This window comes from Tachypleus tridentatus, chromosome 12 (genome assembly GCF_004210375.1).
Source record: "Tachypleus tridentatus isolate NWPU-2018 chromosome 12, ASM421037v1, whole genome shotgun sequence".
Taxonomy (NCBI): Eukaryota; Metazoa; Arthropoda; class Merostomata; order Xiphosura; family Limulidae; genus Tachypleus; species Tachypleus tridentatus.
This window is the reverse complement of record NC_134836.1, coordinates 9344071-9361280: the sequence shown is the minus strand read 5'-3', so window position 1 is coordinate 9361280 and position 17210 is coordinate 9344071. Positions and strand designations below refer to the sequence as shown.

The 17210-nt window shown below is 33.2% G+C and overlaps 2 protein-coding genes across 6 annotated transcripts in view; both read left to right on the top strand.

Moving 5' to 3' along the window:
* The window catches only part of LOC143234127 (band 3 anion transport protein-like), a 69440-nt gene extending 57483 nt beyond the window's left edge, over positions 1-11957 (top strand). For both annotated transcript variants that reach the window (XM_076471214.1, XM_076471213.1), the window contains exons 14-22: positions 35-183; positions 1187-1381; positions 2354-2617; positions 4036-4125; positions 5629-5795; positions 6168-6421; positions 7245-7414; positions 8553-8723; positions 10063-11957. In XM_076471214.1, coding sequence (XP_076327329.1) covers positions 35-183; positions 1187-1381; positions 2354-2617; positions 4036-4125; positions 5629-5795; positions 6168-6421; positions 7245-7414; positions 8553-8723; positions 10063-10134 — 1532 coding nt within the window. In that variant the 3' untranslated portion in view covers positions 10135-11957. The remainder of the gene's footprint in view (positions 1-34; positions 184-1186; positions 1382-2353; positions 2618-4035; positions 4126-5628; positions 5796-6167; positions 6422-7244; positions 7415-8552; positions 8724-10062) is intronic.
* Positions 11958-15193: 3236 nt separating this feature from the next.
* LOC143234107 (voltage-dependent L-type calcium channel subunit beta-2-like) overlaps positions 15194-17210 on the top strand; it is a 178555-nt gene continuing 176538 nt past the window's right edge. For 2 of the 4 annotated variants that reach the window (XM_076471175.1, XM_076471181.1), the window contains exon 1: positions 15194-15445. In XM_076471175.1, the coding sequence (XP_076327290.1) occupies positions 15362-15445 (84 nt within the window). In that variant the 5' untranslated portion in view covers positions 15194-15361. The remainder of the gene's footprint in view (positions 15446-17210) is intronic. The other 2 variants (XM_076471174.1, XM_076471178.1) reach the window with 2 other exon arrangements.

Genomic DNA, 17210 nt, shown 5'->3' with positions numbered 1-17210 from the left:
ATTCTGTTATGATCAATTTTCTTTTTGTTCTTAGGTGACAAAACAGACAATTTCATAGGAGTTTCTGAAACTCTTATCATCACTTCAATTACTGGAGTCATTTATTCTTTATTGTCAGGCCAGCCTTTAGTCATTATTGGAGTTACTGGACCAGTATTATTGTTTGATGAAATACTGTTTAAGGTGAACCACGATAAAAATGGATTGTTTTTTGCCTTTCAGTAACATATTTTGAAAAACAAAGAGTAGCCGTAATGAATAATATTTTAAAACGTTCTATTGATATGCTTGTGATTTCTATCGTGGACTTTTTGCAAAAGTGCTCATATGTTTCGTGTAAAAATAACACATTCCAGTTTTAGTTTTTACCTATTTTAACATATTATTATTTTCAAAAAACAGGGCTCATCAGCCTGGCTGCAACATGGCAGAAAATATTATTTCAAATATCATTTATAAAATACGTTTCAAGTCAAAAATTCATATTTATCTTGTGCCTGGTTGCCAAGAAGAGATAAGTGTCTTAGAGGGAAGTCTGAAAAACTAACGTAGCATTGTTTACGTTGTATAAATCTCTTGAAAGTTTTTTTTATAATTTCTCATCTCAAAGTTTGTAACCGAAACAATTTCTAGTTCTTTATATTTGAGAGTGCACGTAGCCAATGTACTATACAGCGACATTAGTGTGACGGTCAAAAAATTAATATAGCAGCTGTACTGTTATGAGGATACGAGAAAATAGTGATATTTTTTGCTAATATTTAATGTGTAAAACCAATCATTTACTAATGTACATTGTAATGACAACGAATTAAGTTCTTGAATTGCATCTGAATCTAGAATAACATTGTATTGCTTATACTGATAACGAAATAAACCTGTGAACTGTATGTGGACCTATAATCACGCTTCATTTCATATTTTGCTATATATCCGAAATCATTATTTGTTTGTTATTAATAACAAAGCCACACAAATAACTGTCTATGGCACGCCAGCAGCAAGGATTAAATTTTGAACTTAGTGTAATAAGCCGTCAAACTTCTCGCTGCGCCATCGATAAGACAAAATAATTATAAAATAATAATAATAATGAGAAATAAGAGTCACAACAATATACATTTAAACAATGCGTTTATCCATATTTTTTATTTATGAATTCGATTGTTTTTTCCTTTTTTCTTAGTTTTGTGAAACCAACGGAATTGAATTTCTTCCTACAAGGGTGTGGACAAGCTTCTGGGTTGTCATTATCGCAACGATCATTGTGGCATTCGAAGGCAGCGCATTCGTACGTTTCTTCAGTCGTTTTACACAAGAAATCTTCGCTGCTCTAATATCTCTGATCTTTATGTACGAAAGTTTTTACAAAATGTATAAGGTAATTTAAAATTCTTAACTTAGTCAGTTATTATTATTATTATCTGCTATGTTTATATCGTTATAACGATTTTTCATTGACGGGCTCTTTTAAAATTTCCTAATGAAAATAGCTCAACTTCCAGTCCAAATAACGAGGACAAGTTGCTTAATTAACGTTTTTACAAGCTTGAATACTTGTACGCCATCTTAAATTGTTGTAAGCCCACGTTAAAAATGAGCCTTTTACCGTTTAAACGCTCAGAGGAGAATTATAGCATTCTGAGAGTTTAGCTTTTTCATTAAGAACGATTTACTGAAACTTGAATGGATATTTTAACCAGTAACAGCTAAAATTGGATATAAACTCTTTGATCAGACGATAACTTATTTTAAATGCTGAAAAGATTAGCAGCTTTATAAGCACAAATTAAGTAACGAAGAACACATAAAAATTTATAAAAATATGAAGTTGATCATCCTGACTAGTTTCGGTGTCTCACGTACGACATTTTCAAAAGTTTATTGTTTGAACAACGACATCTAGCAAGTTGTTGTTTTCTCGGTCTGCTTTTTTTCATTTTCGGAATGTTTTTATGACTAAAACACAGAACTAAATTCCTTTGATGTTATTATTATTTCCATAGAAGTCCAGCTGGTACACTTCTCATTGGTTATTTAATTATTTTTATACTATTTGTATTTAATGAATGATTTCGCTCTCTTCTTTAAAACAAAGCTCTTGGAAGATGATTAATTAGTTCAATTGTTTGTTTTTAACGTTAGTTACTTCTTATACCAGTTCATGCCCAGTTTTCTTTCAGGAATCTGTATATTCATTAAACGAAATCAGTTATTATTTAAGAACTGTGACAAAGTAAAGGCAAGTCATCTGTTAATATTGTTTTAAATACCATTGTTATTGTTTCTGATGCTGCTACCAAATGTGCCAATACACGGATTATTACGTATATGACATATCTTATTTTTCCAGGTATTCATAAGTCATCCGTTGTTGCCCGATTACTGCCCCTCTCCGACGATAGAAACACAAAACACAACTAGCTTATTATGGTTCGAAAACACCACTGACTATCGTCTGCTGACTAACGTTACCAGTGAAGACTTTCCTAGTTCGAGTGAACTTCCAATAAACCAACCGAACACAGCTCTTCTTTCGTTAATAATGATGATTGGAACGTTCTTCATAGCATATTTTCTCAGGCAGTTCAGGAATAGCAAATTTTTAGGTCGAAATGTAAGTATCAGTTTTTTCCTTATAATTTACTAAGTGAGAAAGACTCCGATCTTGATTGGATCATAGTCACGATTTCTCTAGCAGAGTGGAACTCCAAGCTATGATAGATGACAGTCATGATTTCTCTAGATGAAGGGAACTATCAACCATTGATATATGACAGTCATGATTCTGGCTATTGAAAGTAACTAAAGGTTTCGTTAGGTAATAGCTTTGGTTTCCCTGACTCCATCTGTGGTTAGAGTACCGTCCTGAATCCACAAAGCATCAAGATTAGTAGATAAAAGTTAATGCAATAATATCAAAAAAGTTTAAAAACGACTGCTATTAGAAACGACAAAATTAGAATACTGGCCTAAAGTTTCTGATATATCCACCAAACCAATAATTCCCAACATTGGTCTGCAAAGACAGTTATTTTCTAAATGGATGATAATTATTGTAAGTACCAAGTAAACTATACAAATATCACTGCTTGAATAAAACTTCTTCGTGATTTTAATTTAATTATAGCATTGAAATAATGTTATCAAAAATTTCAGTTAATTTTAACCTGTTAAGTATTCAAGGGTATGGGAGAGTATTCGAATTATATTTTTCTCGGTTTTCTTAAAATTAAATATTGTAAAATGTGCATTGTTTTGAATATTTACAATCTGAAAGACGAATCTTTATGCAATGCTTGAAATAGATGCATGGCAAAGACACCTAATGTTTAGAAATATATCCAACTCAAGATTAACTGATTGGATGGAATGAGAATGAGGAATCACAACCAGCCATCAGCATTTATTACATACGTTTCTTCCATTAACAGAATACTGTGAGTGGCTGACACAATCATAACATCCCCACAGCTGGAAATGCAATACATATTCAAGGTTTTATTGCTTCTCGAGCCTTGGGCTATCCGATCCGAAGTTCGGCACACTAATGGCTAGGTCTGGCTCTAAAATATACATATTGTCATAGTAGTAAAAAAAAATCAATAACTTCTCAGTAAAAATAAATAATAACGTTTAATGATATGCTTAACGCACCATAACTGACATATCCAATACCTTTCGCTTAATAGCATGGCTTCTGAGGCCAGTTAGGATACTACATACATAGAAATTATCATATTATATCATCAAATGGATTAAGTAATTGATTTGTAATTATTATCAACTTCATATAAGAGATTTACAAATCAGAATTAGGTTTAAGATTGATAACACAATCCAATTTACATATCTTTAATTCCAGTTATTTATTATTATTAATTTTAATTAACGTTAAAATTATTCAAAAGAAATATACTAAAAACACCTGTAAACAAGTTCTAAAATGGTTTGTGAATTGTTGTGAAAGACTAGTTTTGAGTACCTGAGAATATACACATTTTTATTTGATACAATATAATGTTGTTTTCCCAGGCACGCAGGGCACTTGGAGACTTTGGCGTACCAATCGCTATAGTGTTTATGGTGATCGTGGATTCTTTGGCTGAAGACGCTTATACTCAGGTAAGAAAGAGCGTTTATTATAATATACAAATATGTGACTTTCTACAACATTTTCAGTCATTATCTCACAATTATCTCAGTCAGTATCTCACGATTATACATACTTTATCTGTCTGATAATAACATCTCAACAACCATAAGGTAGTATCTTCGTCAGAATAGTTTACCTTCTGTAAGTTTATCTAACATACCAAACAGATAAATATCATAATCACGAACACCAAACAATACGTATTTACATTTGCTGTTAGAAAAGAGTGCTTACCTCTCATGTGATATCTGACATCTATTTCTTATTTAAGGAAATCGATTTTCTCGAAACACCGAGGTCACAGTAGAGAAGAGAAAGTATGGCGTTGTTGTTACGCAGAGCACAGAATAGAAAACATGTTGTTACATCTTTCTATTGTGTACTCTGTGTAACAACAACGACATGGTTTCTCTTCTGTAACAGTGTAACAACGTGTTTTCTTTATTGAATTAATAAAGAAAACACGTTGTTACACTGTTACAATTCAGCAGAGAAAGTATGTTGTTGTTTCACGTAAGTATTTTAATTTATTAATACCTTCTAAACAAAACGTCCTACTTATGTAAATGAGAACTAAAAAGAAAACTGTAATAGACATCTCTAATTTTGTATATCTCCCTAGGTAGAATAATCTAATATCATAAAACAGCAACTTGTGATGTTTAGAATGGATTAATTTATCACTGTTCTAGACCATGAAGTCAATTAACAAAAGCAGCAAAAATTTGAAATATTTTATTTCGTAGACTTAAGTTGGAAAAGATGCGTCTCCTGTCGAGATGTACATTTAAAGCAATTCCTGGCCCAGCATGGCCAAGCGTGTTAAGGCGTTCGACTCGTAATCCGAGGATCGCGGGTTCGAATCCACGTCGCACCAAACATGTTCGCCCTTTCAGCCGTGAGGGCGTTATAATGTGACGGTCAATCCCACTATTCGTTGGTAAAAGAGTAGCCCAAGAGTTGGCGAGGGTGGTGATGACTAGCTGCCTTCCCTCTAGTCTTACACTGCTAAATTAGGGACGGCTAGCGCAGATAGCCCTCGAGTAGCTTTGCGCGAAATTCAAAAAACAAACAAACAAACAAACAAAAGCAATTCCACCTTAGCGCAGAAAATAACTTTGTTCTTTCCACTCTAATCACGAACTGAATGTCCATGAAAGAATGAGTCATGCTAAACTTTCTAAACTTGGCTTTTAATAACTTTTTTCTAACAAAACACTGAGTTTGCTTGAAGGACTGAATTTTAGTGCATTATCTAAATGAAATGAAAATAAATTATTTTTATCTCTAATCAGAAACTAATTGTGTCAAAGTCTTAATAAATTTCCTAAACGAAATGGAAAATAAAATCCTGTTGTCTTTTGCTCTAATAAAAAAAAGAAAGAAAAATCGATTGTCCCTGAGTGTGCACGAGTAAACTTCCTAAACATGCCTGAAAATACTTCTTGTTCTCTTGTTGTTGTCCTAATTAGAAATTGAGTGTGCCTGAGGGAATGAGTCCTAGTAAACCGTCAGAACGAGGATGGCTTATCTCACCGGCAGGGTTGTCAAGGCCTATTGCTGCATGGCAGGTTTTTGCTGCATTCATCGCCGCTTTACTTATCTTTATTCTGCTATTTCTGGAAATTCAGATTTCCCAGTGAGTATAAGCTAGTTGTATATCATTAATAATAGAGATATGTACCGAAACTACTTGTTTTAAGTCTCTCATGACTCAAATTATCTCCGTTTAAGTAATATAGTTCAGAAAGTACTCGTTGTAAGTCTCTCATGACTCCAATTATCTCAGTTTAAGAAATAGGCGCATAGAAACTACTTCTTGTAAAGTCTCTCCCATGATTAAGATTTTCCCTGTTTTTAACTCCTACATGATAATTAACAAACTAGTTCGAAATTTAGGGTTTTATCATTTTGTTTCAGATTATCCATTCAACAATTAGGTTAATATCTCTTCTGGGTCTTTAGACATTAGAAAACCGTATTCAAATCTAATAATAAAATGTGTTTTTAGGTTAATCATCAATAAGAAAGAAAGGAAGTTAAAGAAGGGTTCCGGGTTCCATCTGGACTTAATGCTGATCTGTTTCATGGAGCTGGGATGTGCGTTGTTAGGTGGACCATGGGTCTGTGCGGCTACTGTCCGCTCTGTATCTCATGTCTCCAGCCTAACAGTGATGAGTAGAACACACGCTCCTGGTGAAATACCTCACGTTATAGAAGTAAAAGAACAGCGGGTCACGAATCTTTTAGTGTCCATTCTTATTGGTAAGTCTCAATTGTCTTATCCACAATCATTCATTACAGCTAGGCAACTTGTCAGTGTACCGCAATTCGGCATCGAGGCAAGTGACTGATCTATTCCGAGGAAAGAAATTTTCCAATATAGTACTGCGATGCTACATACTAAGTTATCAACTATAAGCTATTTAGTTGTTTTTGCTCAGAATACTTGTGCTACTCACCGTAAAGGGCGGTCAATAATATTATATGAGGTGAAAACATAATCTGCAGTATATTTAGTTATGAACATGCTTTCTTATAATAATAAAACATCTTGAGTTATAATAATAAAACATCTAAATATATCAATGAAGGTTCTTTGTAAGTGGCATTAATGCTCAGCACACACATACAAAACGATTATAAGGTTTGTTTCTAAGCCTCTTCTCAGTACGATATTCTGTTATAAGTTGTTAAAGTACGGTAATCACATTTTTGTTGCATGTTATGAATCTTTAATCATTTTCGCGTGAAAACGAGAGTTGTAAGTTGTTCACTCTGCCGCTGATGACAAGACTTTCTCAGTTATTTTGTCTTTCGCATAGAGTAACTCATACTCGATCTTGCTTCACATTTTTATGACATCTTTAGCTTTCTAATGTGTAATTGCTATTGCAATGTCGAAGAATTATATTTATCGTTCAGAAAATTCTGAACTAATGGCTCTTATATGAAAAAATATAAAAGGAATAATTCATCAGGAGTTGCTATTATGATGGTTTTCGATCACAAGGTCGCCTTCTAGCGGCTTGCCGCGCAACAGACGTCCTAACTATAAGGTCTAATTATAATTTTCTTTTTTGCTTAGGGCTTTCTGTTCTGATGGCTCCTCTATTACGGAAAGTTCCCGTTGCTGTTTTGTTTGGCGTGTTTCTGTACATGGGAGTCTCTTCTATGAGTGGTATTCAACTGTTTGAAAGACTTCAACTTCTTTTCATGCCCGTAAAACACCATCCGGATGTCCCCTACGTTCACAGAGTAAGTACAGCTAATTGTTTCCTACGTCTACTTTGTAAATATTTTAGACGTCCCCTGTGCCAATATGGTAAATACTTTCGATGTCCTCTGTATGAATATAGTAAATACTTTAGATGTCACTTGTATGAATATGGTAAAAAGTTTAGATGTTCCCTGTGTCAATATGGTAAATACTTACGATTGTGTTCCCATGTCAAAGGGATGTGTTTATCCAGTTGTTCCTCAAGTCTACAGATGAAGTACTTCCTTATGGCTCTCATGTCATCAAAGAAAGGACTTCCAAATATTCGTTATGTTCATCGAGTATATATTTCCAAATATCTCTGTGTTTAGTGAGTAAAGACTTCCAGTTATCCCCTATCTCCACAGGATAAATATTTCCAGTTGTTCATTACGTTCACAGAGTATGTACTTACAGTTTTTTCTGTGTACTTTCAAATGTCATTTATGTCCATAAAGTAAGTACTTCGTGAAGTCCCCTACTTTTAAAGTAAGATTTATGAGTATCATCTTACTATGTTTTCTTTCGAACGATATTCTACGATGTTACAGGATCCACAAATATTTTTTAGATGTTATTATTAGTTCACTTACTATAAAATACATATCGACGGTGCACGAGATACATAAATACACTATAAATAAGTTATAAAGAGTTTCTCTCTGGCTTAAAATTTTGTATATAATTATTCGTCTTTGGTGTAATATTTCATTCAACATTGTCTTTTTATGTTCAAATATTAGGTGATTAATTCCTTAAGCTAATAACGTGTAGAACTGTTTGCATAGAAGTAGTGAAAATATCTGAACATTATACTTACCTTGTATTTGGCCTACAAGAGACCCCCAAGGATTAATTTAGAAGAACTGTTAAGGCCCTGCTTTGGCTAGTTTCTCTTCAAAACGAAATATAAGAGAGAAGTAACAAGAATTAAGCCAAAAAATATCTAGAACAACATTAGGCTCAAAATTCTTCTTATAAAATGGTTAAAAGAACATGAAAAGTAATACTCTGTTCTACCAAACAAACAGCATGTGTTAGTAGGACAGTCGTGACTTATCTTCAATTACAATGATAATAGATTATAAACGATTTATTCGTAATTTGGTTTATTTTCCTTGAACGTTATATGAATAGGTTCGAACCTGGAAGATGCACTTGTTTACCATCATCGAGTTAGCCTGCCTAACTATTCTCTGGGTTGTGAAGTCTACCGATGCGGCTCTTGCCTTCCCGTTTGTTTTGCTAATGATGATACCTGTTCGTTTTCAGCTCAAGTGTTGTTTCTCAGAGAAGGAATTAAAAGCTGTAAGTGACTAACAATATATTCATCATACCTACAGAGATTTTTTTTTTTTAAATATCTTATTCACCGGTAAATATTCATAAAACACCTATTATGAAGTCTGGTTTTGTAGGACAACGCTTCAAACATGTAGTACATGACTTCGAACACTAAATGCTAGGATATAGGCTCACTTTGAATGTGTTTACAATAAATTTGACTTTAAGGTTAGATCTTGTCTCCTAGTGGTTCAGTGATAAAATAGATGGCCTATGCCCTATAGCGTTAAAATTAGAAGTTTTATCCCAGTGAAAATAACAGCACGGATGGCTCATCGTGCAGCCTTGCACTTAACAAGCAAACAATAATTCTGAATAAGAATGGTTCGGATTTATTAGCCTAGTGGTTAGCATACCGGACTTTGAATCCTAAGGTCCCTGTTCGTATCCCGTTGCAGAAAAATAATATGACTCCGCTTTCTGGGGTCGTGGTCACGTTATGAATGTCATTGTCAAATCCTGCTATTCTAATAAAGTAGCCGAAAAGTTGGCATTGAGTGTTGCTTTGTAGTTGCCTTAGTTCATCAGTTCAAAAGTACGGACGGCTAACGCAGATAGGGCTTTTACACATTCCGTGAATATCCGAAACAAAGTAGAAAAAGCGACTAATAAGAGATGGCGATTGTTCATAACCTCAGTGTTCATGTCTCCTTAGGGCTGACATACAATGTGACATCAAGGGACCATCTCGTTTTTCAAAACTGTCACTACACAATTACTAGTGTGTGTGTGTTTTCTTGTAGCAAAGCCACAACGGGCTATCTGCTGAGCCTACCGAGCGGAATTGAACCCCTGATTCTAACGTTGTAAATCCGTAGACTTACCGTTGTACCAGCGGGGGGCATCTTTGATAGAAGTAAGCATTTAAATCCACACTTTAATTCTCAGCTCACGGATTCCTCTTTTAGACTCGTGTAAAATGCCGCCTCCATTATTATCAACAACCGCATATTCCACAAACACGTCACTCTGCTATGAGATTAGCCTATTTTTTTCCAAACATTAAAAAGGGCTGCTAGCTTCATAGTTTGTTTCCTAAACAACTGAAATCCTCAGTACTGCGCAATCAAAGTCCAAAATTAACAGAAGTGAAATATAAATTATTAATATTTCCTTGTATATTCATACCAGCAACAATATCTCGTTTCTTATGCTACTAAAAATTAGGTACTTAATGTGAAGGAACGCCCTAAAAACTATTAAATAGGCACGAAAGGAAAAATCTAAAAAAAATTAGTATTATATGTGTGTTGGTAAAACATGAATCGGTTGTTTGATTATTTTTGAATGTTTTTGGTTACAGTTAGACGGAGAAACAGAAGAACAGGAAAAACAAGAAGGCGAACCTGATTTTTATCAACAAATTGTGCCTTGAGGAAAAAACGAATCGCTTTTTTCTGCACCAGTATAAAGAAGCTTTCTAGGCCATTTTACTCGAATAAAGCACTTTGACAAATAAATATATATATATATTTGACATAAAAGAAAAATTCAAAACAAAATCAGGGAAACTACATGAAACAAAACTACTCCTAAGCCAAAGAAAATGTGGAATTTCTCCACATGACTAAAACGTTGACGGCATTTTCTATTTTAAAATAGCATGGTTGAAATGAAGGCCATTTTTTTAAAAATATAGGTGTCGTTTCGTATCTTGAATTATCAAAGTACACATGAAAATCGTTTCTGTTCGATATAGTTCTTTGTACACCTATTAGAAATTTATTGCTTTCCAAACAGGTCGATTTTCGAAACGTTGACTATACTCCCTGACATAGTCTGATTTGATATGTAACTAATCTTCTCTAAACAGTCTCCTAGAGTATTATGTTCGAGACCATGAATACAACGTTACTCTAGAGAATTAACCTGATTCCCAATAAGATAGCTTGCTCAAAAAGGTTCGGGATCGCATTAGAGTTTTAACATGGTTCCAATAGGAATTATTTGTTTGAAACGCTAATAACAACACTACTCTATAGTTAACGTTATTCCAATAGGAATTGTTTTGTTTGAAGCTCTCATCAACACAATCTTCTGATTGTAGTCTTCATGTTGATTTCTTTTTGTTTGAAATGTGGAGGACAATTTCTTTCCTGCTCAAAGTTTTCAGTTTAAGAAACTATTTATTATTAGCTAACTATGGTATGGTTTTGTTTGTAGTGACGTGTCACCTTTGTTATTTATGGATTTGTCAGGAGAAGGATGAAAACCTTTATTTTGTACATCATTTTTCCTATTTGTGTGCAACATTCTACGAAATGGTTTCTGATATTCAGTGTGATATGCTAATTGAAATGACGTGCGCGTTTCGTATGTTAAATTATTTCTGTTTTCTTACTTTTAAAAGTAAAAAAGTCTTCTATGAGCACGAGTTTATGCTGCCTGGTTTTTTTTTTGTTCGACAGCTTCCCAACTTGTGGGTTAAATTTTAATTTGTCCGGAAGCAGCGGAGATATCTCTCGTTCAGTCATATGGACTAAACTTGCATCTTGAAAATAAAGTTGAGAAATACTCTATTGTTAAATGCTTTGTTAATTTGCTTTAGGCTTAAGTATAGTACGGTATCAGGTTACATGACGAGTGGTTAAGCTAGTTCTCATACGTAACATTTGTTCATGGTATTGACTTAAGCACTTATTTGGTTGTCTGTGCTTTGTAAAACTATATATAAATATGTGTTTTCTAAAACCATACCGAGACAGAGGCGGCTGTTACTTTGGTTTAATACTCTTCAATGACTTTCAAATAACTATTAGTAAGTATAATTTAAATAAAACACAATTCACGTGTTTGTGTGTGTGCGTAAATAGTTAGTTCTTAAGCTACCCTCCAAATTCCCCACAAGGACGTTAAAATCGATAAACCTAACATGTTTAGTTCTTATTCTGCGTCAGTGTGTGAGTCTCTGTAGCGGAAAGCTACATTTTTTGGTTATCTTCATTCACGGCGGTGAATCAAACCCTAGATGTTTCGTTGTTACTTAATGACGAGATTATAAGTATCGTCAAACATATATACTTAACCAGACATACACGTTGATAACTACATATACTCAAACATGCGCAAATATAGAGAACTCAAAACACTCTAAAATACAGAAACAGATAAATACACATACTGAAATACAGAGCTACTTAGAAATACTGAAACACAAAGAATTAAAGACGCTCAAAAGTACAATAATGCAGAAAACTACAGTTATTCAATCCTACGCACACTGAGGCCAATTTTTGATAAGACTGAAGTTGAAACTAATTATTATTTTCATTAAATTTCTTCCAAAAAACTTGTTACTTGGAGACGGTTTTTTTTTCCTGTGAATATAATTATAAATATTGTGAGACTGAACATTTGTTGTTGTGTGGAAAACAATAAAAACTACTTTTTGATAATCACTTTCACGCTTTTATTAATTTCTGAAAAATATTTATCAATTCGGTATATAGCCCTAACACATATTTTGTTATAGTATTTAGTACCTCATGTCACTCTTTTTCTCCAAATTGGTTGTGATATGTTTTTTTTCATGTTCTTTCGTGAATAAAGATTAATATAATTTAGTTAATTAAATGATGCTTTGTGTATTTATGTTAATATCTGGAAGCTCCACTTTTTCAGTATATTCAGAATCAATTAGTTTCAAGGTTTTATTTAATTTTACCTTTATCTTCATAAATATACAGTAGATGGCGTGATTACATTTTAAGGTATTCGAGATATTTTGTAAAAACTATAACAAGCGTTATCTGAATTTCATAAATTTTCGATTTATTGTTTGTATTAAAAACGTTGCTTTTCAAAGAAAAAAAAATCTTGATTTGTCTATTTTTACTCCAAAACACTTTAGTTATCATTAGACGAAGGACAACAAACCTAATGAGGTTGAAGATATTTTATACAAACGTGTAATTCAATTACATGTTATAATACTGTGGTGAAGTTTTTATTCGTTCTCTATGTTTGGGCCCAGCATGGCCAAGCGTGTTAAGGCGTTCGACTCGTAATCCGAGGGTCGCGGGTTCAAATCCCAGTCGCACCAAACATGCTCGCCCTTTCAGCCATGGGCGCGTTATAATGTGACGGTCAATCCCACTATTAGTTGGTAAAAGAGTAGCCCAAGAGTTGACGGTGTGTGGTGATGACTAGTTGCCTTCCCTCTAGTCTTACACTGTTAAATTAGGGACGGCTAGCACAGATAGCCCTCGAGTAGCTTTGCGCGAAATTCAAAACAAACAAACTCTATGTTTGCCGTTATTAACATTTATCATAATGCTATTTGAAAATTTAGAAGAACAAATAATAACTAAAGTTCTTGAAATAAAAACTTTGAGTAACATTTAAACAGTCGTTTGCAATATTTAAGGCTTTCGTAATGCTGCTTTATAGCAGTATAAAATACAGAGAAAGATAAAGTTTTAATTAATTTTAAATGTGCAAATAATAATAATACATATCAGGATAAAGGGTTTTGTAAAAAAAAACAGCAACAAAAGAAACATCTTTTGAAAAGTAATCTGCTATTTAAATCTGAAAAGTAATCTGCTATTTAAATATAGAAACATTTCTGAGTGAGCTTTAGAAAATACTTTGAAAATATACTATTTAGTAATTTATTATTTTTATTTTTATACGCGTTTATCTGACTTTGTATTTTAAAGAACGTCTCATTATTCTGTGCAATAATAACATGCATATTGAAGTGATCCACACGTTCAGTAAATGAAACGTATTATTTCATAAAAGAAGGATAATAGGTTATAAATATGTGGAAAATAGACCATAATTAAAATTCTGAAAATTATATTATAAAAAAAAAAACTACAAACGCTGTAATGAATATGTTGAAAAATAATTTATAATAAATGGATAAATACAAGAGTAAATCGTATTTCATATGCACATTAATAGGTTATGATAAATACGTACAAAGCCGTAACAGATATTTATAAAAGTAGGTTATACTAAATGCGTACAAACGTAGGCCACAACTGGTATTTATTAAAGTTGGTTATGATAAAGTTATAGAAACTTTAGCCGCAACTAATATTTATTAGTATATGTTATGATAAATAAGTAGAAACATAGGTCCTAATAGATATATAAAAAATTATGTTGCAATAAATAAGTACGATTGTAGGTCGTAATTAATATGCACAATTCTAGGTCCTTATAAATTAATAGCGAGGATACTGCAACACATAAAACCTTTTGTCTTCTTTTAAAGCAACACACAGGCAACTCTCAAGGGTATATAACAAACACATTTAACATAATTTTTATTAAGTAATTTAAGCCTCATAATGAGAATATAATACAATTAAGTTCCAGTAATGATCGAATGATTATTCTAAAAACGTGTTATAAAATACACATATATAAAACACATATACGTATACACACAAGTAAAGAAAAAATATTTTCAAAGAAAGGAAGTAAATGCAGGGATGGTTAATATTAAGCCTACAAAAAAAAGAGCTCTCAGTGGCAGAGCACTGTCTACAGACTCACACGCTAGAAACCGGGTTTCGATATCCGTGGTGAACAAAGCACAGATAGCCCAAACAAACAAGTATTCAAAAAAACAATCGAAACAAGTAAGTAATGATGACACTTGTATTATTATAGGTACACAGTGTAGTAGGAAAGTAACAGACAAAACTAGGATAAATTAAACTCAGTTGTGATTGAATAGTAATATATATTGCTGCGTGTTAATTATTGCCTGTGCTATTATATAGAGATGATGAAAATGCGAGCCCTACCATCTTGTTTCCACTGTTCTTGAAGGATTGATATTAGCCATCCCTACATTTACTTCCTTTTTTGGAAAATGTTTTTCTTTACTACTGTAAATAGTGTTCCAACATACATAGAAAGGTTGTATTTATAATCGAGCTATAAATACAATTCGGTTCCAACTGTAATATTTATTGTTTACCTATTATTGGCTGGTAATTTCCGTTTCACCTGTTGCTTTAAATGAACACCAATTTCTGTAAGAAAGCTAACTTCAAGAGACAACGATAACGTTGTTTATACTATAATTATGATTTTCTTGTAATTACTAAATGCTATTAATAATACTTACAAAAGCGGATTTTTTTGATAAACTGGTTAGCAGTTGCAAGTTTACCTGATGTGCTTGGAGTCAATTTAGAGATTTTAGTCCTACCATAAATCAAAGATTTATCTGTTGTGAGTTTTAATGGCATCCTTTAAACTGTGACTGCGAAAGAAGTTACAAAATGGTGAATAAGATAATATATAAAGTTGTCCTTTCTGCGAAGTTCTGGTTTAATTAAGACTCCATTACATAAACCTTACATATTAGCTCGTAGATTCTTAGTATGAAAGTTTCGGAAGCAGTGTAATTTCTATCCCTGCTGAACCTCCGCTAAGATGGCTTTTATCTCACGCATGCGTAAGTTATTGTGCGGCCAGTTGTCTGGGGTCTTTCTATGCGTTCGTTTAGCGTTCAAGCGAGAATGTAGATTGTAATACGTGTGTCATATATGCTCCTTAAATTGAAGAATAAAGCTGAAGCTGAGCAAAAATGGTGAAAGCAAGGTAAAAATATTATATCAGCTGAACAACAGGATATGGCGGTAGACCTGTCACACACAGATCGTGAGCAAACTTTTCCTCTGAACGAAATTTCTCACGGTTCCTACTCTCGTTCGCAGGTAAGCAAACTTTTCAAAATAGAAAATACAGAAACAATCAATGACTGTTTTTGTTGTTTTTTTTCTGATAGAATTTACTTTCGATGTTTTTAAGATGTGTAATATCCGTTTCCGAGTTACAAAAATTTCCGATATGTTCGAATCTTGTGTACAAACGATTACTATCACATCATAGCAATAGTCTCAGATAATGACTGAAACAATCACTTACTGTGTATCGATCGTGCCAGGTAGTGGTATTAGAACTATCACATAATGTTGATAAACATGACGTATCATTTTCCAACTGTTGATGCCACTTCTGTTTCATTTCCAAAAGCTAGTTTGCTTTATTTTTAATGTCATTTCTTCAGTAGTGATGGATTGCATGAGATACAGGTTAATATCTAACCATAAGGATAATAATTTCAACTTTAAATTACGAAAGATTGGAAGTGTATCTATTTGCTCCGAGGCTTTGTCACTTTAGATAGAGCTGCTTTATCTAAACTCGTTCATTTATACATGGCTGATATTATTGTGCCCCACTGGAACAGCAGTAAGTCTTCGGATTTACAATGCTAAACTCAGGAGTTCGATTCCTCTCTGTGGACACAGTATATATAGCCCGATGTGACTTTGCTGTAAGAAAACACATACACGCTGATATTATTAACATCTCCAATTTTAAACTACTTGTGCTAAGTTAGTCTTCCTTATACGACATTATTTTAAAGACACACAAAGTCACCAAAACAATCACAGCAAATCTTCAGGTAGTTACCAAAAAAATCATATCAAATTTTTACATAGCTTCACGAAGTCACTAAGGTAATAAATGGTAATTTTTCACAAAGGTAATCAACGTTATCATACCAAATCTTCAGATGTTTATTGCAATAACATGATATCTTATCTAATATCACAATTATACCAGACCTTTACATCGTTGCCAAAATAATTATATCAAATATGAAATACACATGTCGTAAAATGTATACATTTTTCCAAATTCAAATATTCACTGACATTACACTTAGGTATTATTGCACTATGCTGAATGATTAACAAGGTGACAGTATTTAAGTAACACGAAACACGCATCTGTTGATTGAATATTTAATAAGATGAAGCTATGTGACCAACATAAAACACGTACCTTTTTGTTGCTGTGTGGCCAACAAGAAACACGCACCTGTTTTTAAATATTTAATGAGATGAAGCTATGTGACCAAGATGAAACACTTACCTGTTTGTTGAATATTTACTGAGGTGAAACTATGTAACTAATGTGAAACACGTACCCTTTTTTGATATATTTAATGAGATAAAGCTATGTGACCAAGATGAAACACGCACCTGTTTGTTGAATATTTAATGAAGTGAAGCTATGTGACCAAGATGAAACACATACTTGTTGGCTAAATATTTAATGAGATGAAGCTATGTGACCAAGACTAAACACGCACCTGTTTGTTGAATATTTAATGAAATGACGCTATGTGACCAACATGAAACATGCACCTGCTTGTTGAATATTTAATGAAGTGAAGCTATGCGACCAAGATGAAACACATACTTGTTGGCTGAATATTTCTTGAAGAGGAAACTATGTAATTAATTGGAAAAATGAACCTAAATGTTTATTACGTCTCGAAATGGATGCACGTGTCCAAGGTGAAACGTGCTTATGTTTGTGAATTGTTTTACTTGAAGCTGACATATGTAACCAGAATGAAGTACACCATTATTTGAAACCCGTGGGCCTATGTCCCACGTTTGCAAA